This window comes from Ischnura elegans, chromosome 6 (assembly GCF_921293095.1).
Source record: "Ischnura elegans chromosome 6, ioIscEleg1.1, whole genome shotgun sequence".
In the NCBI taxonomy this organism is placed as follows: Eukaryota; Metazoa; Arthropoda; class Insecta; order Odonata; family Coenagrionidae; genus Ischnura; species Ischnura elegans.
Genome location: NC_060251.1, coordinates 55,058,797 through 55,084,692, shown reverse-complemented (window position 1 = coordinate 55,084,692; position 25,896 = coordinate 55,058,797). Strand labels below are relative to the sequence as shown.

General features: G+C 39.8%; 1 protein-coding gene across 1 annotated transcript in view; it reads right to left on the bottom strand.

Moving 5' to 3' along the window:
• Positions 1-12,731: 12,731 nt before the first annotated feature.
• LOC124160720 (mucin-5AC) overlaps positions 12,732-25,896 on the bottom strand; it is a 594,376-nt gene continuing 581,211 nt past the window's right edge. The window contains exons 3-5 of the mRNA XM_046536706.1: positions 25,043-25,548; positions 21,852-24,628; positions 12,732-15,974 (exon numbers count right to left, since the gene is read on the bottom strand). Coding sequence (XP_046392662.1) covers positions 14,173-15,974; positions 21,852-24,628; positions 25,043-25,548 — 5,085 coding nt within the window. The 3' untranslated portion in view covers positions 12,732-14,172. The remainder of the gene's footprint in view (positions 15,975-21,851; positions 24,629-25,042; positions 25,549-25,896) is intronic.

The window sequence follows — 25,896 nt, the reverse complement described above, 5'->3', positions numbered from 1 at the left end:
CACTATTTACAACATCCCCTCCATGCTAAGTACTTGCTCCATCCAAACATTCTGTCTCCTCTGCATCTCATTGAGAAGCTGTCTCTCCTCACCCACCATGTCCAGCACTTCGTCGTTCCTCCTCCTTTCCATCCACTCCACCTTCTTCATTCTTTGCCACACCTGCATCTCGGAAGCCTTCAATCTTCTCTAGTCCTCGTTCCCAAGTGTACACATTTCAGTACTGAAAAGCGCTACGATCCAGATCAGACTCTTCACTAACCTTTTCTTCAAACTCTTACATAACAATCTTCTCCTTCTTATAAGCTCCTTCCTGTTAATGAATGCCTCCTATGCTAACGCAATTATCTTCCTGATGTCCTTAGTTATATATATGCATTTTCTTCTAATGTGCTGCCCAAATAGTTGAATTACTCTACCTGCTCAAGTTTTTCCTGACCAACTATTACCTTGAGTCTCGCATTCCTAGCTCAAAATGCTTTACAAAATCGCATATCCTTGGTATTCTTGTGATTAATTCTGATGCCATACTCCTTGCAACACTTGTGTAATGCATCCACTAGTGCCTGCAACCCTCTTTTTGACTGGCAAATCAATGCTTAATCATTCAAGAATATCACCGATTTAAACATTATTCTCCCACTTTTAATCCAGCATCCAACTCATCCCACACCAGCCTTACCATCTCATCATTGTACATATTTAAAAACAATGGTGATACTGGACAGCTTTGATTCTCTCCTAAACCAATGCTTACCCACTCTGATTCTTCGTCCACTACACTCACTTGCCCAGTTCGAACCATGTACAGACGAGTTGCCTATCCCTCCATTCTATGCCTATTTTCATAAGAATCTCATTAACTTTACCCAGTACGCCTTATGAAATGCTTTTTCAAAATCCATGAAGCAGGCATACACATCCTAGTCATATTCTAGATTCCTCTCCACCAGGGACCTCATTATTGCTATTGCATCACAAGTTGACTTTCCTTTTCTAAAACCAAAAATTTATCATCTCCCAAATACTCCTTTGTCCTCACCTTCGGTTGTCTGTTTAAATCCTCAGTATCACTTCTTCCATATGCAATATTAGGCTAATAGTCCTATTATCTCTGGATTCTACAGCTTTCTTCTTTTTTGGTAGTGGAATTACAACAATTTTCACAAAATCCTCTGGCCAGGTCCCCTCCTCATAGATCTTGTGAACTAGTTTAACTAATCTTCTCTTCATATCCCTCCCTAGATCCTTTATCAGCTCAGATGGAATATTTTCTATCCCCACTGTTTTCCTAGCCTTCATATCACATGCTCTCACAATTTCCACATCTCAATACCCAGTCCAAGATTATCCTCCTTTCATGGGCGTGACCAGCGAGGGGCAGCTGACCCCCCCAGAAGCAAAATTACCATTAGCCTGTAAGCAAAAATCAGTACTGAATTGAAACGAAATTATTCAACAAATTTTCTTTAAACCCATGAAAAATGATATGTATTAGTATAAGATATGTAACTAAAATAAAACTATTTTTTCAAGGAAATAATCTCATAAACTAATAAAGCGCTGTTATAATTTTCTTAAAATGTTAGCTTCATTCACTTTTCCATGCTGAAATGTCACAACTTGGCTTGCCCCCCTAATTATGATGCTGGGTATGCCCTTGCCTCCTTCACTGCACTTCCCTCCTCTGTGTTCAATCTTTCCAGCCTATTCCTACCATCTCACAGATCCTTTTCATACTCCTTCCATCTGCTCTTAACCTCCCCAACAACACACATTTGGATATACATATGTATATATATTGTATTTTCATGGGTCACATACATATATATTTTTGTTATGTATTACGTAATACATATGTACATCTGTAGTACATATGTATTATTGAATGTATTTCCTTTGTATTCATACATATGTAAAAGTGGCACATGTTACACGATAAATACATTTGTATTTTTTGTGTATTTTTGAAATTTGGATACTTATGTAAATGTGGTCAAAAATACACAAAAATACAAATGTATTTATCGTGTAACACGTACCACTTTTACATATGTATGAATACAGAGGAAATACATACATAAATGTGGTCAAAAATACACATAATATACATTATGTATATTTCCTGTAATACTTGGGAGGTAGATTTCCGTGGCGTCTTGCGAAATGTTCATAAACATTTTTTCCAGAAATAATATGTTCACAGCAAACGCCAGATTTCCCTATTTTAATGATCATTCATCCATTCGAATTTATACCCAGAAAGCTTAAAAATAAATCATATACTAGTCGATGTGAGCAAGGGTAGTAAAGATGGCGGCTATTTATGTTAATTTGTAAATGCACGCGAAATACAGACGTATTACATATGTAAAATTCAGTTTCTATCCGCGAAATATACACATGGAAAAATGGTTCACATTACATGAAAAATACAAAACATAGTACTTGCACAGATCAAAAGTAAAAGCGAAGTTTGATTTTTTAAACAATATTTTAATGTAACTGTTTAGACAAAAAATTAAATTCTCACTTCCGCGGCTCACTGTCGCTAGGGAAGTGAGTGGGAGTGATACAGTTATAATCTCGTTGACAGTAAACCTCGGCATTTCGTTCGAGACTACGAGAACGTGCTGTTGGAGGAACTTAGGCATCTACGCTAATAAGCAAAAGGAAATCCGTAATTAACTAGCTACTGATGTATAGTTAATTTTATATTTGTTTGTATTATTATACTTATTGGAAGAATTTACATAGTGTTTTAATCCTCAATAACCGGTGCGTGTGGATGGTGTGCTCAACCCGAAGCCAAGCTATGTTTTGCTGGAAATGTGCTTCAATCCCACACGTTATTGCGATTCGTGCAAGCCAGCTCCAGCAGTTTCCTGTCACTGGATTATTAAGGTAAGGTATGATTTATCTTTTATTGTATTGTACGCCTACATAGACTACATTAATTATGTTATTTGAGTATATTTGGATACAACTATTGGCGCAATGTGGTCAACACATTGCGCCAATAGAGGTAATTATTTTGTTTATGTTTGGCTATTGTTTTCCTTTTTTGTTGAGTTATGTATCGAGGAGACTGGTGTCCATTGAAGTTAAATGGTAAAACATAGTAATGTCAATCTTGTACGTATAAATTAATAGATTATGCGTCGTATAGTACCTAATTCCGTGCTTCGCGGCTGAAGTTACATTTTTTCTTCTCTTAATTAAGAGCAGAAAAAATTGTTTAAAGGAATGTTTTCGTTCACGTGTAAGTTGTTTTATCGCTGTTTATTACCACAACCTACTGTATTGTAGTTCTTGCATTCCTAGTTATCCTATGCTTTAGTCATAACATCTTTGACCGTATACTTATCAGCGTAGCCTTGTCACTAATAGCATAGAGTAAGTATATACTTACTCTATGCTAATAGATTCCTCGAGGTTCCGAGCGGTTTTGCCCTCTACTTCTAATTATTTAACGAACAAGAAGTATTGGTCGTGTAATATCGGTTCCCTTAAAGCAAAATGTAATATTTCTTTCATCATGAAATGCAGTCAATCAAGGTGCATTTCGTCATTATTATTGACACAAGATAAATACGTAATTTTCATGCGAAAGTTTGTCATTATATAAAGGTGCGTACGGGCCAAATTAATTAATTTTAATTTTCTTTTCATGCTCTTTCGCGCATACCCAGCAGGCGACGATGTAAATAGCTTGGCCTGGACAAGAGGAGAATGGATTACGGAAAAAAACGACGAAGGAAAGCCAGAAGACCAGGTGGAATTGTTAATACCGAGGTAAGCTTTGAGGGAAAATTTTTTTTAACCATAATGGAGAGGTTTCTTAAAGTTAAGCCTGAAATTATCTATTATGTATGAAATTTATTTGATTGAAAATTTGATATCACAAGTTTATATTTTTTCTGTGTGAGTCATCCGCTACTAAATCATGGTACTAATATATTAGTATCATGTACTAAATAAGCATACCAATGGATTCACGTTTTCCTAGTTAATTTATATTTAAAAGTATTCATATGATCTTTTCTCATATTTCTCATTATTCTTAAGAGAAAGGCTATTAATTTTGTAAAATGAAAGCATTTCCCCAAAATATATGATTTCTCAAAGGACAAGGTCAAATCTGTGCTAGCTGGGACCTCGACATAATTGGTAAATGAAAATATTTAAAACTTATGTCTGGAATCTAGCAGAGAAGCCAAACTTTCATTTGCATTCAGAATACAGAATTAGTACTAAAATTACAGACTTCACAGAATACTGACCGCCTATATGAATTGAAAAAAAAATAAAATTGAAAGGCCTTGAGCTCCTATTCAGATCTTACAAAAAGATATATTTTTGCATGACTTTTAAACTTGACTTCTTTTTTTCTCCTTTCAGAAAGTGGCTAATTGTGCAGAGTTGGTTTCCTGAATTCAGGTTTCTTTTTGTGCTATGGGTTACAACGCTTGTTCCGTGCTAACATTTTTTTCTATTTTCCAATTCAAACCATTGTTTGTACTTGATTTATCTTTGTGCCATTTGTTTTAACTAAGTTTCACCTACTGTTTGCTGGCCCTTAATGCTTGTTAACAATATTCATGGCCACACTTGTTATTTGTGTGTATAATTTTATTTTTCTCTTTGAATAAATGTTTTATTATCTGTATGTTCTGGTTTCCTTATTCATCCGTTTGATCCATATCGATATTAAGTGGATGTGGGATCAGAAAATCAATATGTATAATTCGTGTACGAGGGCCTGCAGATACATATGTATATTACATGTAAGGATATTCAGATTTCCAATTTGTAATACGCATGTATACATACATCCTGAGGGACTTTTGAGCCACTTTTACGTGAAATATACAGACGTAATACGATTGTATTCCATTGCATACATATGTACAATTCATGAATGGGTATTCAGATTTCCAATTTGTAATACGCACGAATACATACATCCATAGGGACTTTTGAACCACTTCTACGTGAAATATACCGATGTAATACGATCGTATTCCATCTTATACATATGTATTTGGGCACGTATTTTTTGTGTATTATTGATGTAATACAGATGTAATACAAATGCCGTGTTATCTGGGCTTGGATTGCTTAGCATCCTTCCATCTTTTGTCTTAATATTTGACATGGCTTGCACTCTATGCTGCCTGATAGCAACTTTATCTTGGTGTACAGTGTGCCTAGCCTTCCTTCTGAAATTTTTCCTTTTCCTCTCACTGTCTTCTACACCAAGCCTCCATCTTGGTTTCACTCTGTAGTCGATTGTGTGTTTCCCTATCCATTCCTTTGCCCAGCTCTATGTCCACATTCTTCCACACCCTTCTCTTCCTCATCTTTTTTATCATTTCCTCTGTTAGCCACAACTTTTATCCATCTACTGTCAACGTAGCCAGTTGACTTATTTAACTATTCCTGTTTTAATCTAATCCTTCTTCTATAGTCTGCCAATTTCTAATCTACTCAATACTATTCTTCACTAGTTCCTGGTATTCTCTCCTCATTATACCCTTCAGATTTCTATTTTCCACTTCCTCACCATTCTGATTTTCCTCAATCTTTTGAATCTTAAATTTCATTTCATGAGAACTGAGAGGTGATCCAAATCCATATCCACTGCAGGGAAGTCGCACAAGTTTTTCATACTATTCCTACATGCAGTGGCGGGTCTATGGGGGGGGGGGGGGGGAATATGCCCCCCCCCTTGGACATCCAATTTACGTTGGATTGAATGGTAATTTTTGTTCGGACCCACAATACTTCCGGGAGTTTACCCCATACTTAGTCCCTCCCTTGTCCCTATCCTGGATCCACTACTGCCTACATGTATGTACCTCTGTTTTACCATGATGTTGTTCATCTCAGGGGCACAGCCAGGAATTAAGGGTCGGGAGGGGGGGGGGTTTAGGTGCAACCAATACCGGGGTGTGTGGGGGTATGGAATACCCACCAGGATAAGTGGTAGGTGCGAGATTAATAAATTGTGGAATTTTAAGATAAATTGTTCAAAATGGTGAGTTTTGCGGCTTTCTGAGGGATAATTTATTAAACATTACACTATTTTATTAGTAATATCAAACCAATTCAGTAAAATGGATTTAACTTAAAAATTTCTCTGAGCTCTGGGGGGGGTTTTTATCCCTCCCTCGCTGCACCACTGGTTCATCTGGTATCTCTAATCATATTCCCTAGACTCTTCCATGCATACCACCATCCTTTATAATAATTGAACCACATTTTTGTGATGAATACTTGGTTCCGTCACAAAATTCTAATGCTCCCTCTCCCCAGTCATTTTACATTCCTAATCCAAATTCTCCTATTTTGTTTCCATCCCTCCTTTATCTGACTGAGGTGTTCCAGTTCCCCATCACCACTATTTTTTTCTTATCAGGAATTCTCCTGATTATTTCCTTGGGCTTTCCATACACCTCATTTATTCCCTCCTTCCTATAATTGCCTTTGGGCATGTAAAATTGAATCACCACAAGGTTGGTGGGTAGTGTCCTGATTTCTACCACCAGAATCCTATTGCAAACCTGATATAACATTATCACTCTCTTATGGAGCTTCCTGATTAGTACAAGAGCTAACCCTCATTAACTTTCCTCCTCACCACTATACATAACCCTATAACTTTCACTCCAGTAATCCCCACTATCCCTCCACCTTACTTCACATAGTCTCCAACAGTGGCACAGCAAGGGGGGTTTTGGAGGATAACCCCCCCCCCCCCCCAGAGCTCAGAGAATTTTTTAAGTATGATCTACTTTACTAAATTGTATTAACCCTTTTACTGCCAACGGGCCGATATATCGGCCCTCGCTGGTTGAGCGAAAACTGCCAGGGGCCGATTTATCGGCCCAACTTATTTCACTTTTTCATGATTGTGGCCTTTTGAACGACTGTAATTTAAGTAAACCCCCATATTATATCTATGGTTAGAAGATATAAATATATCTTAAGAATTTAGAAAAAATCTAGACGTATTAAATAAAATTTAGTAGCTGAAATTTTTAAAATATGAAATGTTGCAAATTCTGGAAAATAGCCTTGGCAGTCTTCGTACATCCCACCTGAAATAGGCTGGCAGTAAAAGGGTAAATATTACCTTTAGACTAGTTTAAAAGTTAATGAAATATCCCTCACAAAGCCATAAAATTCACCATTTTGAAGCATTTATCTTAAATTTTTTTGCTGGGGGAAGGGCCCCCGCACCTCTCGCTTACCCTGGCGGGTGTTCCATGCCCCTTAACCTCCCAGTATTAGTTGCACCTAAAACCCCCCTAAACTTAATTCCTATCTGCTCCCCTGGTTTCAAGATGTATATTTTCCCTCTCTCCATTTCCCATTTGATGTTTTCTAGCTTCCCTGCCTTCATCTTTGCCATCACATTCCAAGTCCCTCCATTTATTGCTGCCTTCTCCTTCTTCTTGTCTCCTTTCTTGATCGCTGCTGTTATTGATGATAAGTCTTTACGAGGATTTTGCATGTCTATGACCTCGAGGACCTCCTGACCTCACTGCCATGAACAACACCCACCCTTTGCGGACAGCTCCCGTTCCATAAGTTTCTGAGGCTCATTTGGTTTTTCTCCATTTTTTCAGGGAAGACACAATTGGTTGGATTTAATTCCAACTTCTGTTTCAACAGTGTTTGTTAAGTGACAACATCATGTGGACTACCTTTTGTCTGGTTCTTACTCTTCGACTTATGGGTAACTCTACCTGTGACATGGATGGCCCTACCAGAAGTCATTGAAAATTACAGCCCAAGGGGTCATAAGAATGGCCTTTCCACTGTGACTTTCCACCTGTTGGAAGAATGCTTTAATAATAATCTAATATTACGGTTCCTACATTAATGTTGATTGCGTAGCAAACCTTTTATTACTTCCTATCTATGTCATGGCTTCTTAATTTTATCCTCTTACTAATCAGTTTTTCATTTTCTTTATCTGTGTGTAATGGTCTCATTGAAACTATTCCATATCTCTACCCCATTGTAGATGGGCTTACTTTTCTTTTGTGATAATTCACTCCCAAATTTTCTATTCTTGGGGTTCCAATTCATGGGACTCACTCAAAGAACCCTTCTACTTATTACAGCTTTGCTTTGTAGCAGTGGCGTAACTTTGGTAGGGATAAGGGGATAGATCCTCCCCTGAGGCCTCAGAGAAATAAAGAAAATACATATTTAAAATTATTGTCTAGATTTGACACGTAATAACTTCATCTGCTTAATGTTAAATTTTAAGTGCCAAAATGATGTAAAATGTATTTCCAGGCATGCAATTTCTCAAAAAAATTTCCTGGTCGCCAGGGGGGGTCATCCCCCCAAGCTCTCCCATCCCCCCCTCCCGAATAGCATTCCTTATAGTTACGCCACTGCTTTTTAGGTATGAGTGAATTCTTTAAAGACAGCCTGAGTTCAAGAAAAATCATCATTTGAATTGTTAGTCAACAGAATTAAATACAACTGATAACAGAGTAACATCTGCAGTGACTTATTTTGGACAGGGTCACAAAAATGGGTAGGTAGAAGGGGCTCGACCCCCTCAAGCATGATTGTTAGGGGGCAAGATCCCCACTCAGATATCAAAGGCTGTGGTTCATGTTATATTGGACACTGCCTGATTTACGAAATCATGTGCACCTCCATCCCTAGCCCTGATTTTGAGCACTGCACAAAATTTTATATGGAGATGTAAAGTGAAATTCCCCCACATTATACAAGACAATGCCATAGAGAAACTTTTATTTTCTATTTTATATGATCCAAGGGTGCAACAATAGGGGTTAGGGGTATCCTCCTCCCAAGCATGAGATATTTTTCCCGTCCACAAGACACGAAAATTTTTTGGATTGGTGTTTTTTTTAAACAGAAACATGAAATCTCTTGTTTCAGTTTTCAATGTTATTTGGATCATTTTAGCATTATGTATTTCCTCAACATAGATTTTAAAGATTGTAGCCAATTTTGAAAATCAATTAAGATATGGGTTCAAAATAGGATAGAAAAGGTAATTGAACGGAGAAGAAGATATCAACACGGTTGGCCTGAAATGAAAATAATGCTGTGGTTCTATCTTGAACACTTTTCATGAGGGTATATATGTCATTCCTACTTAATAGCTCATTTAAAAAGGCAACCAAAGATTATTTGCATTCACTGTCAAAGTTATGTTACTCTAAATGAGTATTGTTGCCAATTGCATCTACTGCATGTAATTCACGAGTGGGTGTTCCACAAGGTTCAACCGTGGGGCCACTTTTGTTTTTATTATATGTTAACGACTTACCTCTTTCTATATCTGTTAAGGACAATATTTTACCAGTACTGTATGCGGATGATACCACTGTTATCATTTCAACTAACTCTGAACAATCTTTGAACCAAGATGCTCAGTTAGTTTGTAATTTGATTAGCAATTGGGCCCATGACAACTACTTGATGGTAAACCCAAATAAAAGCAAACTAATTCATTTTAAGTCTAGTGGCCAACCAATGGAAAGCATGCTAGTAAGACTGGAAGGTAAATCAATTGAGCAAGTTAATACATGTAAATTTCTAGGTACAACTCTGAATTATAAAATGACTTGGGACGACCATATCAATTACATCAGCAGTAAATTAAATTCTACCTGCTACTTGCTGAGACAGCCTAGCCCCACAGTGGGAAAGACTGCATTGCTAAGTTTATATTACCCTCATGTTACTTACAGCATAATCTTCTGGGATCATAATCTCTAGCCATCACGCTTTAAGGATTTTTCGTCTCCAGAAACGTGCAATGAGAATAATTGCTAACAAAGGTTATAGGTCTCCCAGCAGACCAATCTTCAAGGAATTGCAAATTCTACCGATTCCTTGTGTGTATATTTTGTCTACTATTATGTATGTAAAAAATAACTTTAATAATTTCGTCATGAATAGTGTTTTTCATAATTACCCCACTAGGTCACAAAGTGACTTGCATTACAATTTTGTACGCACTAAGGTAGCTAAAATGGGCCCAAAGGAAATGGGCATCAAAATGTTTAACAAACTACCTACATGTATAAAAAATGTGAACAACATCAATTTGTTTAAGAGTAAATTAAAAAGGCTATTACTGAACAATATGTATTACTCTGTTGACGATTACCTTAATAACGGCAGTTAAACCTTTGTATCTAGAACGTGCCTTAATATATCTTGTATATTCATATGCACTAGGTCTTTGGGCAAATAAGTAAACAAATAAATTGACCACTTATAATCATCCCTCTATATGGCTCTGTATGGAAATTTGGGTAAATGTACTCTTCCTCTGCTATCTTGGAAACATAAATTGGACAAATTATCAAAAAAAATCTTTTCATCAATGTTTTGCTGTCATTTTTTATATCCTGTACATCATTGATTATTATTTTCACCAGAGTAGGCGGAAGAATCAAGGAAGAATGAAAAAATGTAAGTTGGAAAGAAGAAAGGACAGATGATCAAGGTGGTCAACATGGCCCGTGAAGAGATTAATATTTTGGAAAGTATGATGAGAAGATAGAATTATGTGGTTGAGGGGAAAAAATGGTATGCTCCATTTAGGAAGTGTGGGTTCTGGGCAGATGGAGAAAGAAAATACTGTTTGGATGGGATAAAGGGAAGAATGGTGGATGCATGACTGAATGATAAAATCTGATAAAAAATAATTGTTGCCACTTATGTAAGAGTAACTGGAATTAAATGAATGACCAACTTGAAAACTAAACATAACTGATAAACATAACTACAGGTTCATGTTCAAACCATTTAGCCCATTTTGCTGAGATGAACTTCAAAATTTTCACAAATATTTATACTTATAAAATATAAGAGCTTACCTTATAATATCTGTGAAACCTTACATATGGTAGTGGTAAGGAAGTAACCAATGGTGTTCTATCTGCATAAAAATCCAGAAGTTGAATGTGATCTACCACTGCGTCATGCCGCCCAAGACGAAGCTCGTTTAACACAAAGGAGGAGTGTGACCCACCAATGGGTCACATTCTTGCCAGACTGGCTGGCACCACGAGAAATCATAATTGATGGGAAAGAAAATCCTTGCTATTTTGTGTGAAATGCATACAATGCGTGTTAAATACCCCTCAAGCCAAATGCCACTCCAGAGTGCAATTTGACAATTAAAGTTGATACAAATGGATGATAGATGGGAACCATTTGGGTGACACTCCTAGGTGTCTCTGTTCTGTTATCGACCTCAAGCCAATGTCCAGGTTGAGATGGCCGAGAAATTAGCAGTTTTGACTCCTGGCAGTGGGCACTTTCCACATTCATGAGAAGTGACAGTCATTACACGATAAATGACATTTATGCACATATTTTTGTATATTTACACCAATACTTGAATTTTAGTCATTAGTTATTATAAACCATAAAGCGAAGTATTGCTATGATCACCACAACATTGCATTCACTTTCGTCAGGATTATTTTCTGCTAACATTCCTGGCTCATCCATGAATCCTTTTACCATTTCCTCCTTCTTTATTTAATATACGGAGACAAGAATAAAATTATACTATGGTGACAGCCATTTAAAGTGATTTAAATGATTTAAGGATTTAAGCATTTGGTATTTATGAGTAAGTTATCGACTTCATTGCTTTGTCAAGGCGCATTTACTGTATCGGCCCCACCAAGCTCCTTGCACTTTTATTGTTTTTAGTTTCACCTTTTTGAAACTGGACATCAGATGGCACTATTGCGATTGTTATACTGCAAGGGGAGGGGCCTGAATTAATGGCATCCAGTGAGGTCCCTTGCTGCAATTGGCCCAGTGGTGGCGCGTACATATACGCATGTTAGCGACTGCACACCCAAAGATGAATGCATTATAAAAGAAAACTATGTATTCCTTTGCAAAGAGAAAGATAAAAATCCTGACCACACAGAGATGTGAAGCTCCAAACGCTACTGCTATCTCCTTGGTGAATTCACCGTTCAACAAGTGTGCGATCCCGTGGCATCACGCCGGCCGCTTATTCGGTCTATGCAATTGATTGTGGGTGCTCAGGTGGGAAAAGGTAAGTGGGGGTAAGGCATGCCATGTTCAAATGGGTGCTGGGAGCAGACTCAAAACGACGCAAGTGCACACACACATATTAGGTGAGTAAACTCACAGGTAGTGTAGTGGTGTAGCTGCCACCTACACTACCTACACTCAGGATCCTAGTCCGTCAATGCATTCAGTGCCATTTAGCAGCATTCATTTGAACTTCATGCTCTTTTTCATCATCGTACATCTTCTCTAATGCACACCCTGGATATATAACCACCAGCCGCCACTGAATTGGCCCAGGCAGTTACTGCCCCATATTCCTCCACTTCCCCTTCACCAGCTCCCATCGGCGGGATGCCTCCTAGTACGGCGTAACCTCTAAGCAGTGCGTAGAAGATGAAGCAAGATGAGACCCACTGGTGGGTCATACTATGCAAAATGAAGTACTATAACCATGATCAACCAGCAGGTCCCACCTCAGTATGCACCTAAGAAGGGAGACTCAGCTCTGGAACAAAAGTGCTGAAGACATACCTGTCATTTTTTGAAATGGTCAAAGAGTTTTATGCCTACATGATTGATTTCCGAGCAGATTGTTAGGAAATTAATGGCAGTACAGTGGTTCATAGGTTACAGTTGAATTTAAAATAAAAAATAAACAATTCCTTTTCCTTTCCTCTTTATTAAAAGAAATTCCAACTAAATAGTTTAATCACTTAACAAGTTTTTTATCAAATAGCATTCTAACACTACGGGAATATAGAAGATGTAAATATCTGAAACTACTTCCCAACCTTATTTACAGATTCATAGAATCTATAACAAGTTTGTTTTGCCTGATTGTAGAGTTGACGATTCACGCAGTAACCCAACTGCTTATATCTACACAACTTGCATAGCATTTTAGTAGGTACTACTTTGCAACAAATCAGGCAGTCTTAAAAAAGTTTAAGCAAGAGATATGTCATAATGTTGAACACTCAGCATGAATAACTATCATTTTAAAAGTAACTTTGCATGTGCTCTTTGTATGAAACCTATTCATGTAATAATATTTGTTGAAAGAATGCTCATCATTTTATCTTTACCATTTCTCTTCAGTCGAGACTTTCATAAATAGCTGCATAAGTTAGATTTCACTAATGTCTGCTCTTCCTTCTATAGCCAATGTAAGAAGCACAAGAGGAATGTTTGACATAGTGACTAATTCCATATATCTTGTGTTCTGAACTTCGTTCAATAACCTACTAGCACCATGTATCATTCATTTTCAACACATAAATTCACACCACATCCATTCCTTTTAAAGAAAAGAAAAGAGTGGAAATCCAGAGAGGGTATTTTTTTAGAAACCAGTATAAATTACAAAAGGTAGAAACCTACTCAGCATTCTCCTTAGAATCTCTCTCTATAAATGCTACATGCTGGAAAAATGCCATTGAAGACCTATGCTGAGATTTGTATTTAAAAAACTGCTTTCGCATTCATTTACCTTCAGTGAGAACAAATGAAGGTGAGCAACCATTAACACAAAAGACTTTATAGGCCTAACACTAATTCGATAACTAATTTGTACATACAGCTCAATAAATTCACTCATTCAACTCATAATTTACACACAAAATTCAGGCACTTTTGCTTGTTGAGTAATCTATATGACTAATCTCTCTTCGTCAGCTTTACATACATCAAATACATATTTAATTCAACCCAGTGATTTTAATTTACAGAGGCGTTTTAATCTTCAATCAATGGATGAATTACTTAAAATATAAATCTCAGCCACTCAAGTACCAAAGAATGAAATTCTCACAAAAGCTTCACAAGCTTTGGATCCATCAGGTAATAAATTAAGAAAAGCACTATCATAAAATAATATAATATGAACCACTTCATATAAATAATTATGCAAATAATTTAAATCAGTCATATTTAAGGATAACTTCTCCTCCAATTAACTTTTTAAACATGTCTGCAGGAACATAAAAGTGTAGCCCCATCCACATCAGCATTTCCTCTTTCGCTCTTGAAAAGGTTCAACTCATTGGTTGAATCTTTTTAGAACCGAGAAAATGCAAAATATGAATTGGGGGACTCCTTCTTTCACAAAGCTGTCTCCAAAGCCAACTTGGAGGGAGACTTTGCTTTAGACACTTGAATAGCCTCCAGGATAGATTTCACCTTAGGGCCTAGGGAGCTATCCGGACTGATTTGCCTCCTCTGCTTACTGAGTAATGCACCCAGTGTCGGAGATGGGGTGTGCAAGATGGTTTTGGTCACGTGATTGTTCAAGAATTTGCTATTCTGATCTGACAGTTTGTTTGAGGAAAACCCGATGGATTTTCCAAGAATCGCTGAAGGTGAGGACAGCTCTGGAGACTTTGCGATCCCATTGACCTGAGCACCACTGCCTTTATTTGTGGGAGTGAATGAATTTTCCTGGATTTTATTGTGAGGCGTAGTTTTGACGGGAGATGAGTGAGCATTCCCATTTTGTAAATGAGTGGGAGTGGTGTTTTTCTTGGATCCACTTCTTTGATCAACTTCCTCCCCGTCTTTATCCTCGGGAATCGGTGATGACAGCACGTCCGTTCTCGGCGAGGCAAAGCGTCGAGAGGCACCGATTCGATTCCTCGGAGTCCCCGCAGGGTTTATGGGCAAAAGACTCAGGCACCTCGGACTGCCATTCATGGGGACGGGCGAGGGTGTTCCGGTGCTCGGAGTATTCCCGACGGACCCTCCAAATTTTCCCACCTTCAGTCTCTCCGCGGCGGATACCCTGTTACCCCCACCGTGCCTCTGCTGGAGGAGTAAGCGCTTGAAGTCTGTGCGAGATGTCGGGGGTGTGGAGGAGCTGCCGTTGCCAGCCCAGCTCAGCCTCGTCCCTGCAGTGGAGCGCCAGTTGCTGTTGTTGTTGTTGTTGTTGGTGCTTGGTGGGCTCGAGGGCTTGGCGTCTGGTGGAGACCAGCTGTGCCTGCTTCCCGAGACTGTAGATGGGGCTACGGCATTGAGAGACGATTCAGAGCTGCCAGGAGAGAGGCTAGAGTGGGAACCGGGTGAGCCACTGCGAACCGGGCTATCCAGATCAGTACGGATGTTCATCTTTTTCTTTGAGCGGTGGATGAGGGCAAAGAATTCATCCGTGGGCATCGTGGACTTGGTGGCAAAGAGAGGCATTTGCTCGAGTTCCTTTGCCTTATCTCCCTTTGGCACGGGGCTCTTATTGACGGCTCTCGATCCATTGTGGGCCAAGAATGTGCTCAAAGTGGGTCGGACAGTTTCGTTGATTTTGCCCATATCACTGCTTATCGGACTTGAGGCTCTGATGGGCGACATGCCGTCAAAGTGGCGAGGAAGGCTACTCGCAGTTTTTGAAGTGGGCGTTGATGAAGTAGGTGCGGCAGTGTGCATTACGTTATGATTTGAATCTATGAGCCACCTCTGGCTTGGGTTATTGCTCGGGCTCAGAGATTTGAAACAGTAAAGGTCAGTCGCCTGATGTTGTGCTCCATTATCCCGAGGTGGTGAGGCTGGATTGTTATTAGAGATGGAAGGCGATTTGTTAAAGAACTGATGAGATAAGGCATTAGTTTTGGTGACAGATGGCTGCAATGGGTTGTGATTAAAGCAATTGGCTTTGGAATTATCATTCGGATTAGGAGTGGAACTCCTTGGAGTCAAGTTGTGGTCATTGTAATGGCTTCGTCGGGTTGGTAAGGTCCAATATGCTTTAGGTTGGAATGATGATGGGTTCAAAACCGCACGATTTAATGATGAGGTGGGTGATAAATGGTTCATTGAGGCCAGAGGGGCCATTTGATTGTTTAGCCAGTGTTGCTGTGAGGGATGAGGTGATAACTGCTTCTGCATTGGATGCATATGAGCTGGCTGAAGCCAACTTCCTCCTGAAATATGAGGTAAGCTGTTAGTAAGCTGCCAAAGAATATTTTTTTATAAAAGTCTACTAAGATGCTAAAAGCTGAGCACAGCAGAGGAATTAGTTACAAACTAATCAATTTGAATGAATTCTACTCGGAATTGTGAACATTTGCAATGCTCTTAGCAAGCAAATGAATGATGAATGTAGGCAATGAGAAGGAAACTTTGACTTAAATTTTCTAATAAAATGATAAGCTTAAGTGGCTTTTTTATTAAATGATGTAGATGAGTCATATATTAAGAGATAACCCTAAGTAGAAAATTGCAAAGCACAGTTAATTAATCAAGTTAAGACATTTAAATGGTAAAGCACAAAATGGGTAACTACCTTCACCTGAAGGTGAGGATTTTAAACACCAAGTAATTATGATTCCAAGCCACTGGGATTTAATGAAAACTGGACATATACTGTTAATGGAACTTTATATACACCAGTATTTTCTAATATCTGTTAATAAATTAACCATTTTAGTGATATTCAGCCACTCATTAAAATATTAAAGCCAAATTATTGAAATATCCAAATGATTAAAATAATAACCAAGAAAGAAAGCCAAATGGCAGCAACTGAAGGCTGAATGTCAAAATCAGCTATGCTGTATAAAAAAAGTTAAAGAATACTCTTTTGGGAGTAATGTAGGTTACTATTGCCATACCTGAGAAGCCCACATATATGTGCTCAATGTGAGAATAATATGAAACAAAGAATTGAATAGAATCCACCGAGTGATTTGACTTCTCTGGCACTTGATCATATTTGAAATCATTCTTAGCTATAATATATAACACTGTTATTTTAGGGATGCGATTATAAGTGCAACTCCTACAAAGGTACACTTCCCACAAACTCATGAATGAACCCCACTCTAAAAATTTCTCTGGCAACAGCCTTGTCCTCACTTCTAATGAGGTCTAGGAATAAAGGATGTGGTATGGGGGAAAAAGTATCTCGGCAAAGTTTGTGCTGCCACTATGAGTTTGAAAGAAAATCAGTACATATTACTTTCTCATTGCACACTGTTCTAGGGCCAAATCCTGATGAAGAAAAATGAAGAAAATTCAAGCATGTATGACTTTCATTTGCCCGTGGGGGAGTGGCTGCCCCCCCCCCCCCCCATAATTTCCTGAACAATTGATAAGATAGCTCATCTTTATGGTGGCTCTTCAATGAAGATCATAATTTCACCAGCTTAATTGACAATGTTTAAAAATGATTTAAGACTATCTAAAAGCCAATTGTCCAGCATATCAGACCTCAGACACATTATCGCTGAGAGGTATTGCATGCCACCAAGGCACTGTGGCAAAAGCTATATACCAGTCCCCCAAAAACATCGACCTTAAACTGCCCAGGTGCCATTGTAAAGGAAACTTTTTTTTAAATTTCTATTTACATACATATTTATATATGTATTTTCTCACCTGCCAACAATGGAGGCAAAAACTTCTTTAAATTCTTTTTCCTCCCATGTTCATAAATTTTAGCCCTTTTATAATCAGAACTTGTAAAACATTTTTTAACATTTGTATTACTCAGACAGAAATGAAAGTTTGACGAATGGGCTAAGTTTTAGCTGTCCAGGGGGAGCCTTACCACCCCTCTAACTTAAATGGTAATTTGTCCAATAAAATCATGAAAACTGTAAATTCAAGTAAATTGAAAACAAAAACATCAAAATTTGAAATAAATTGCAGTCTTAGATAGAACTTAAATGTTGTTTTCTGAGGTGAATTTAAAAAATTTTCCAGGAACGCTTAGGGACTATGGAATATCCTGTGTTTCAGTGGTGGTGCTCCATATCCCCTAATGCCCCAGCAGGATGGCTGCCCCCCCTCAATATAAAACTCTAAACTTGCCCATGGCTTGAAGAGAAATATCTGGAGAGTATTTTGTTTTAGCGAGAGCAAATCACATAAGCCTTGACAAGAAAGTTGAAATGCCTAGCTTTCTCCTTTTGACATTCAGCCATTCATTTATTTGCTGATTAAGAATACACAAAAGAGTGGTTAAAGTACCTTGATTCATTAGCAACATACCTTGAACAATGGGAAGACACATTTTTCCCAAATCTTTAAAGATAGAGCCCAGCCCGTTCTCCAACAAAGTACTCCTAGTCACCTCTGAATAAGGCAGTACCTGGACCTGTGATCCCACATGTTAAAGCCATTGTACCTTGATATGTGTGTCATGAGTGTGTATTTACAAGAGGATACAGAAACTATTTCTCCACATTGTTTAGAGTAGAGTTACGAAGAATCGGATGCAATGTGTAGTCAGTGTTTGTTCACGTGTGAATGTAAATAAACAGTTTCTGCTGAATGGAAAAACCCAAAGCACTAAAAGGAAAGAACATATCTGGAAGTATGCACTAGTATACTATTCTAAAGTGAAATCATTAACTAAGGAAAACAACAACTAATGTAGATAATTAGGAACACTACTGCAATTCCAAATCAAGCTATTTATAATTTTGGTGAACTCAGTTGTGTCGTCATGTTCAAACAAGCACCATAAGCAGGCAAGTAATTAATATTTGTTTACAACTGATTAGGATCATTCCAGTTGATCTTGGGGTGTCTTTTTTTTTTGAGGCTGTGCACCACCATGACAAAAATTCTAGGACTCTGTGAAGAGAAAGTTCAATGTTTAATTTGAGTGCAATCAAATATAAAGTGTAATCAATGCAGATCATCTTCATTGATGGTGTTTTGGAAGAGGGCATGCAATAAAAAAATAAAAATCCATGATTCCAGAAGTAAATAAAACAAAGGAAAATAATTTTCCCACAAATAATTTTATATCAAACAAGTCTTTACAAAAATAATAAAATTCTAATCGATGAACAAGAAATAATACAAAAAAACTGTATTCGATATGTAAATCATTTCATTTTGCAATCATTAACTAAAAGACTTTTTTGTGCACCTCGGAGTTAAGAAACTCTCTTTACAAATTTAATACAGTCGCAGTGCAGCTCACTCAATCTCTTATGATTAATATGTTCATAGTTGTGACAATTAGCAATGCTTTAATTCATAAAAAGAGTAAGGACATACGGCTGCCTCATTCTAAAATGTATGTGGATATTATTTCCATTAACTCAGAAGGTTAGTAGAACCTTATTTAGTAAAATTGTGGATTAAAATTCATAGTTCCTATATTCATAGCATACTACACATATTTTTCTCTTTTCAAAGCTTGGCCCTCATAGTTTCATGAGTTGAAATATAAGATTAAAAATGACTAGTAAAATTGATACTACATATATGGCACACAGCTGAGGTCAAATGCTATACACACTTGAATGATGACTTTGTTCAGTGCATTAATCACTTATGCTTGAAATTAGAGATTATATTATTATGTAATGAACAAGCAGTGGGTTACTGGTTGAATGAGAGAAGAGATAATGTGCACATTGCTGTTTTAGTCACATAAGCCAGGTACATAATGTAAATGATGAAGATGGATCGATCATATTTTTCACTTGTAACTGCATAAAGAATGATCGTGCTACCATTATTATAACAATGCAATTATCATGAGGAAAGGTAGGATAGCAATTTCTTCTTATGGAATCTCAAAGATTATTAGGTACCAAGGAAAAACTAATTTTATCAAGCTCAAGCTAATTTTCATTGTATTTGAATTATAAAGACAGTAAGATATAGTAGATAAACTTAGAGAATGAAGAGTTTGCCTAGGTGAAACAGTTATCTCTAGGAAATACACTTATCTCTTTATCAATGGTTTAAATGACTGATATTTGATGCTTTTATTAAAAAATGTTTCCACCCCCCAACCAAATATACCCATAATATATAAACTCATTATAATAGCCCCTTCAAATGAGTAAACATGAGTATGTACCTACTTATATGTACTAAAATTTCCTGATTAAACTCAAATTCTGCTGATTGAATAATTTGACTTGTTTCACTGCGTTGATGGCTATTCTATTGTGTATGGTGTAAACAATTAAAGAGATCCAATTCCATGCCTAACATAAGAATAATATTTACAATATATATCGATAGATACCTACTTGAAATGACTGACGAACAATATGATGATGTTTGTTTTTAGTTTTTTACCCAAACCAAGCAATTAACTTCATTAACAAGAATGGCAGTGAGATGATGAAAAAGGAGGAACATATTTCATTGACAATAGATAGCTGTTAGATATGGAGTTGTTAGTCATCATTCCACTCCTCATTCTAGCACAACCACTGTCCAAAACATATAAATCATTAAAGAACATAGGTATTGAAAGGTTTAACTTATGAGAGGCTAAACTTATGAGAGTTGTTGTATTCCCTCTTTTAAATTCTATTTAAATTTTGGGATGTGAAATAGGGCATGTGAAAGAGAGGTAAATTTTCTAAGATTCTTAAGGCAAATCTATGAAAGGGCGAAAAATTCATGGATGAATTGGTAGGTGTCCTTGGAATGAGCACCTCTCAGCATAAAAGGCAAGACAAGTATAAATGGATAAGACAGAATTGGGGGCTCAATTATTACACAAGTGTTGTATGCTTACATAAATAATAAATATCTTCAGCCAGGTATTATCCTGAAAAGGAGTTCTGTCTGATCCTCCCAGATATTTGCTATAAATATCAAGGCATGCCAATATGTAACATAGACCCTTTTCGCATTCAACCAAAAAAAGCATGAGGTCATTAATAGCAGGAATTCACCGAGTGACAATGGAAGATGTTATCAGTTAAAGAAAGAGAAGCAAACAGTGAAACCAGACACTGTCCACAGCTATAGTTCATGCCCCAGGACCAAAGTATGTGCATTAGAAACATCCAAACACTCAATATATACAACATAATACAAAATCAATGTGCACCACAAATCAGTACCTACTCTCAAATGACATTTCAAGTCCATTCAATAATGGTAAGAATATATGAAGCCAAGCAATGAGTATAAATCACTTACAACTTGTTTAAGTGCTATTCATTCAAGGAAATAATTAAGGACATAACAAAAATAAAATTTTCAAACCAAATATATCATACTCAACAACTATAAATGCTCAAAATAATTGTTGGGAATGTGCAAATGTCATTAATGGTGCAGATAGCTCTAAGTAAACTAAAAAATGCATAAAATGAAGCAATTATTTACAGACTCACATTTAGCATACACACAAAAGGAACTCACAAACACAAACCTATACAGTGTTTCTATTAGTATCACAAGACTATAAGTGAAGGTAATGCTTGCACTATCCACAAACATACAACACTTCCTTCAGGTTCTACTCCAACAATACAGCAATACTAAAGACAGACGAACAGGTATTTGCAGAATAGGTTTACTGTTGATTTATACAGGTATTTGATCCATTTGTTAAGGTGTTTCCAATCACTACCATATTTCTGTGTCATTACCCGTGTCAAGTACTCTTGCACGTTCAGTGTCCTTGGGCACCAATGCCTTACTATCCGTGACACTTTTACCTTTATTTGTTTCACTACCAAAATTAGGATACCCATGATCAGTCCTTACCAGTAGATCAGGGTCGACTTTAACACGTGCTTCATAAAATTTACGGCTTTTTACATTTGTATTGACACCTATCTTGGTTCCGTCGTAGCCAGTCCCCACTCCTTGGCCACCATTTGTTATCCCATCCTTTTCCCCAACCTTCACCCCATTACTTCTGTCACCAACAACCATGCTTTCCTTCTCCCCAAACTTGGATATTGAGAGAGGCGAATAGTTGGCCAACCTGTAGCTCTCGTTACGAGTGAGCTTACACAGCTCCCGACAGGGGTCGATGAGGTTGTAATCAACCATGGCCCTCGATGGAATTGGGCTCTTACCTGCTTTCGGCGATCTTGCCACAGATGGCGAACCTCCACCAGCCATCTGCTCCCGTCTTGTCTGCATGTTCACATATGCCCCCTGGTGGGGGAGTTTTGGCGACACAGGGCCTGGTAGTGCGGTGACTGCAGCCTTGGGTGCCACTGCCTCCACAATCGGAGACTGTTGCTGGTTCCCAGGCCGGATGATCAGACGACGCCCAAGACGAGTCGGCGATGTCACTGGGGATGCTTGAGGAGCAGCAGGTGGCTTTGAGGGTGGGATGTTGTACGAGGCGGTGGAGTTGACGGGACGAATGTTGGTCTTGGGGACACGGTTTGGCAGAGGGGATGCAGGCGTGGGACTTGTGCACTTAACATGAGGGCCAGGCTCGAATGTGGATGTAGGAGCTTTGCCGTTCTTCCACCTCCTTGTCAAACTATCGGAGGAGTACACCACTTTACCCTCAGAGTCCAATGTCACCCGAGCACCCTGTCTCCTCCTGTTCCTTTCCAGTGAACTGGCAGGAGAGGATGCCGTGCTCTGTAGATTGGGTTGATGCTGTGCTGTAGGATTGGTTGTGAGTTCATTCAGCACCACATATTCCATCTCCCTGAATGCTGGGAAAGTTTTGGCAGAGGTCACTGGAGGAATTGGATATCCCCTAGATTTCTCAACTTCGGCAATAGTTACATATTCACCATCACGGTCAAAATCAACCGGATTGGGCCTGTGGGTAATTGTGTCGTCCACTCCTCCAGGCTTTCCGGCAGCGTGAGATTTAACAGCTTCAGCTGCAGAGGAAAGAACACCTTTCACCATCCCCATTATTTTAAATGGTTTAGTGAGAGGTCCTTTCTGGTGCGCTTGCAGCGTCGCCGGAGATTTTGAAGCTTCAGTGGATTGTGCAGATGGACTGCTATCTTTGAAATTACTTCGAGAATTATTGTTATTAGCGTTTTCTGTGCTATTTTTGTTAATAGAGCTCTTCTCGTCAGAACCCTCGACTGTCTTCACCGTGGCATACCCTGTAGAGCTGACATTTATCACTTGGAGTTTGGAGGAACCGGTTATGGATGAGACTACGACCCTGGATAAGTTATCCAAGCTTCCACCGGATTTGACTGCAGCAGATTCGGTTAAGCTATTGGACTCCAGTTCAAAACCCTTGTTTTTCTTGGAAGGAGATCTGGGGAGAGTGTTGTAAACCGGGGCAGGAGCGGTCGTTTTGCAACTTCCACCTTCGTCGTCACTCTGCGGTGGAGTGATGACGCACATGGAAGGTATCCTGCTCGAGTTGATCGTGGTCTTTACTCTGATCCTCTCAATCCTTTCGACTCCTTCGAGGTCGGATTCTGAAAATTCGTAGTCGCATTCGTTCCAACCAGTTCCCCACTTTTGCCCGTTTTTTCTCACGGTATTAGTTTTCGTTATTTCAGTCTGGTTACGCGAGTTTTCCTTAATGTCCGTCTCTCCCGGGTTCGGTTCCACCGGGGAGGATGTGGGGGACGAGGAAGCTGAAGAAGACGAGGTGGTGTTGTGACCACTGTCGACGTCTTCGTTGTCGTCGTTGGGGATAGCGTGAACCACCGCTTTGGTGATGGTCGTGGTGGTGTCTAAATCGAAGGAACTCACGGACCTGCAAGGGTGTTGCCTCTGCTCCGTATCCAGCGAGCTCTGCCTGGGAGGTACGGCTGGCCTGTCCCTTACCATCAAAGTTGTGCAAACCGTTCCAGCTGAACTTGTCGTCGTGCTGGTACTACCCTTTCCGAAGAGCTCGTACTCGTTCTCCGCTATGGCCGAGGAGCTGTTGTTGGTGGTCTCCACTGGAGCGTCGTCAATACCCACGCAGCCTCCCAGGCCGCCGTTCGCGATGAAAGCCGCGACCGTCGCGGCCTCCTCTTCCCTCAATGTCTTCAGCCCGCTGTCCATGTGGAACGACGTGTAGTAGCCCTCTGTGTCGCACGAGTACACTGAACTCGTCTCCCCATCGTCTGCGAACGGTATCGTGACTAAGTCAGGTGTCAGCGTCCCTTCGGAAGACGTCGACATCGCCCTCGCGGTGGACGAAGAGTTGGGAATGGAGGAGGAGGTGGAAGTCGGGCCCGTCCTGGAGTCGTGTCTCCTCCTAGGGTGCCCGGTCACAGAGGCTGTGGAAGTGGAATCCCTCCTACCCAGGGAGTTGGTGGCGGACGAGCCACCAGAAGAGGAAGCAGTTGAGGAAGCCGAGGAGGCGGCTGTTGAACACGAAGTGGTGGTTGAAGGTGGGGCAGTGGACAAGGAAGATGCCGGCGGAGGCACCTTGATCGGCTGGGCGGGTTGCTGCTGTTGTTGTTGCTGTTGGTGGGAAGTCGTCTCTTCAGACTCCAGAGACGCCCTGGCGCTGGAACTGCCGCTCCAGTTACCGGAGGAGGAGTTGATGTCGGCGGGTCCTTTGGAGGACCTAGAACCGGAGAGGCCCGCCCTCCTGGCGGCGCCCTGCCTCAGTTTCACAGCCATGCTCATCGCGCCCGAGAGGGTTGATATAGGGAGGGAGGTAGAGGCTCGCTCCCTGCGCCGTACCACTTCGTAAACGTTCTCCGGATCTTCGTGGTGGCTGTCTCGTCCCGCGCTCCTCGCCCGGGTGACGGCCGCCATGGAGCCCCGGAGTTTGCTCCTCGTCCACTGCCGGATATTTTCGAAGTGGGACTTCTTGTCGAGGGCCCCGGAGGGTGCAGCCGAAGACGCAGACGAGGACATACCGATGCTGGTCGCTTCGGGGTCCGGCAGATCAGGTGTTTCCGCGCGACCGTTGGTTCTGTGAAAGGGAATTGGAGTATCATATGAAGTCCCTTTTTGCCCTTGGAATTAATGCCCTTTCACTTAGTATGATATTTTAGAAAGGTATTATTTCTTTTAAAGTTCCGACTTGGAATTAGAGAACTTTGAGAAATGGAAGCTTGAGAACATTTTTATTTTATTTTGATGGTAATTTTAAATTTTTTTGTGATTTATTAAATTAAAATATATAAATTATATTCATCCATTATAATTATTTTCAATATAAAAGTATCCGTTAATAATATATACAGTTGAAATGATAAAACTTCGATTGCATTTTTTTTTAGATTTTAGGTGTTGTTGTTTTTTGTGATTTGTAAAAGTGTTTAACATAAATCGAGCTAGATTGACAGAATTTCCAATTCTGGAAGCTAAGACAGTAAGTGCGTACCCATCGTTGTCCATGGAGGCCATGGCGGCGGCTGACGTTGACGGCTCGTCGTCCGCACCCAGCGCCTCGATCAGCTCCTTGTCCCCGGTGCCCGCGATGGTGTTCCTCCTTTTCCTCCGCCTGCCCCTCTTGCCTCCGCCCTTGGCCCTCCGCCGCACCTTGCCCTCGTCCTCCGCGGGACAGTTGACGTGCGTCAGGGAGCGTCGGAACAGCGCCATCCGGTCGAAGGCCCGACCCGTCACGTCCACCGCCACCATCTCGGGCTGGAACCGCATTGCCACCGCGTTCACCTGCTCCTCGGGCGACGGCAGCCGGTGGTCCGGAAGGTCCTCTTCCTCCGCGGGACCCTCGCCGCCGTTGGTCGTCTGCGGCCCTTGCTGGGGGTCCGTCGGGGGCATGGTGATGGGCCGATGGTGGCGCTCTATCCTCGGGGCCCCAAGCGACACGGTCGGGGACCCAAGGGCCTCCGTCGAGGTCCATCTCCGCAGCTGGGACAGGGAAGCGGGCTGTTGGGAGAGTCGGTAAAGAACAAATTAACACCATAGCACACTAAAGTCGAACATGGATTATTATTGAAGTATCTGTTAGGAGAGGCAACAAAGAACAAATAAACGCTCTAAAATCGAACTTGGATTATTATCACAGTATTCTACCGGTTAGGGTAGGCTTAAGTGGAATATTTTACGAATTTCCTCGAACTATCTTCCCGCCCACAGTGAAATTCTCCCTTCAATTTACAATACGACCTATTCCTTTCTATTATTTTCATAAACAATATTTTCTTCCTGGCCAAGAAAAATGAAATTAAAGCCACAATTATTAAAGATATTCTATTGGTAGAGGTAGAATTACCT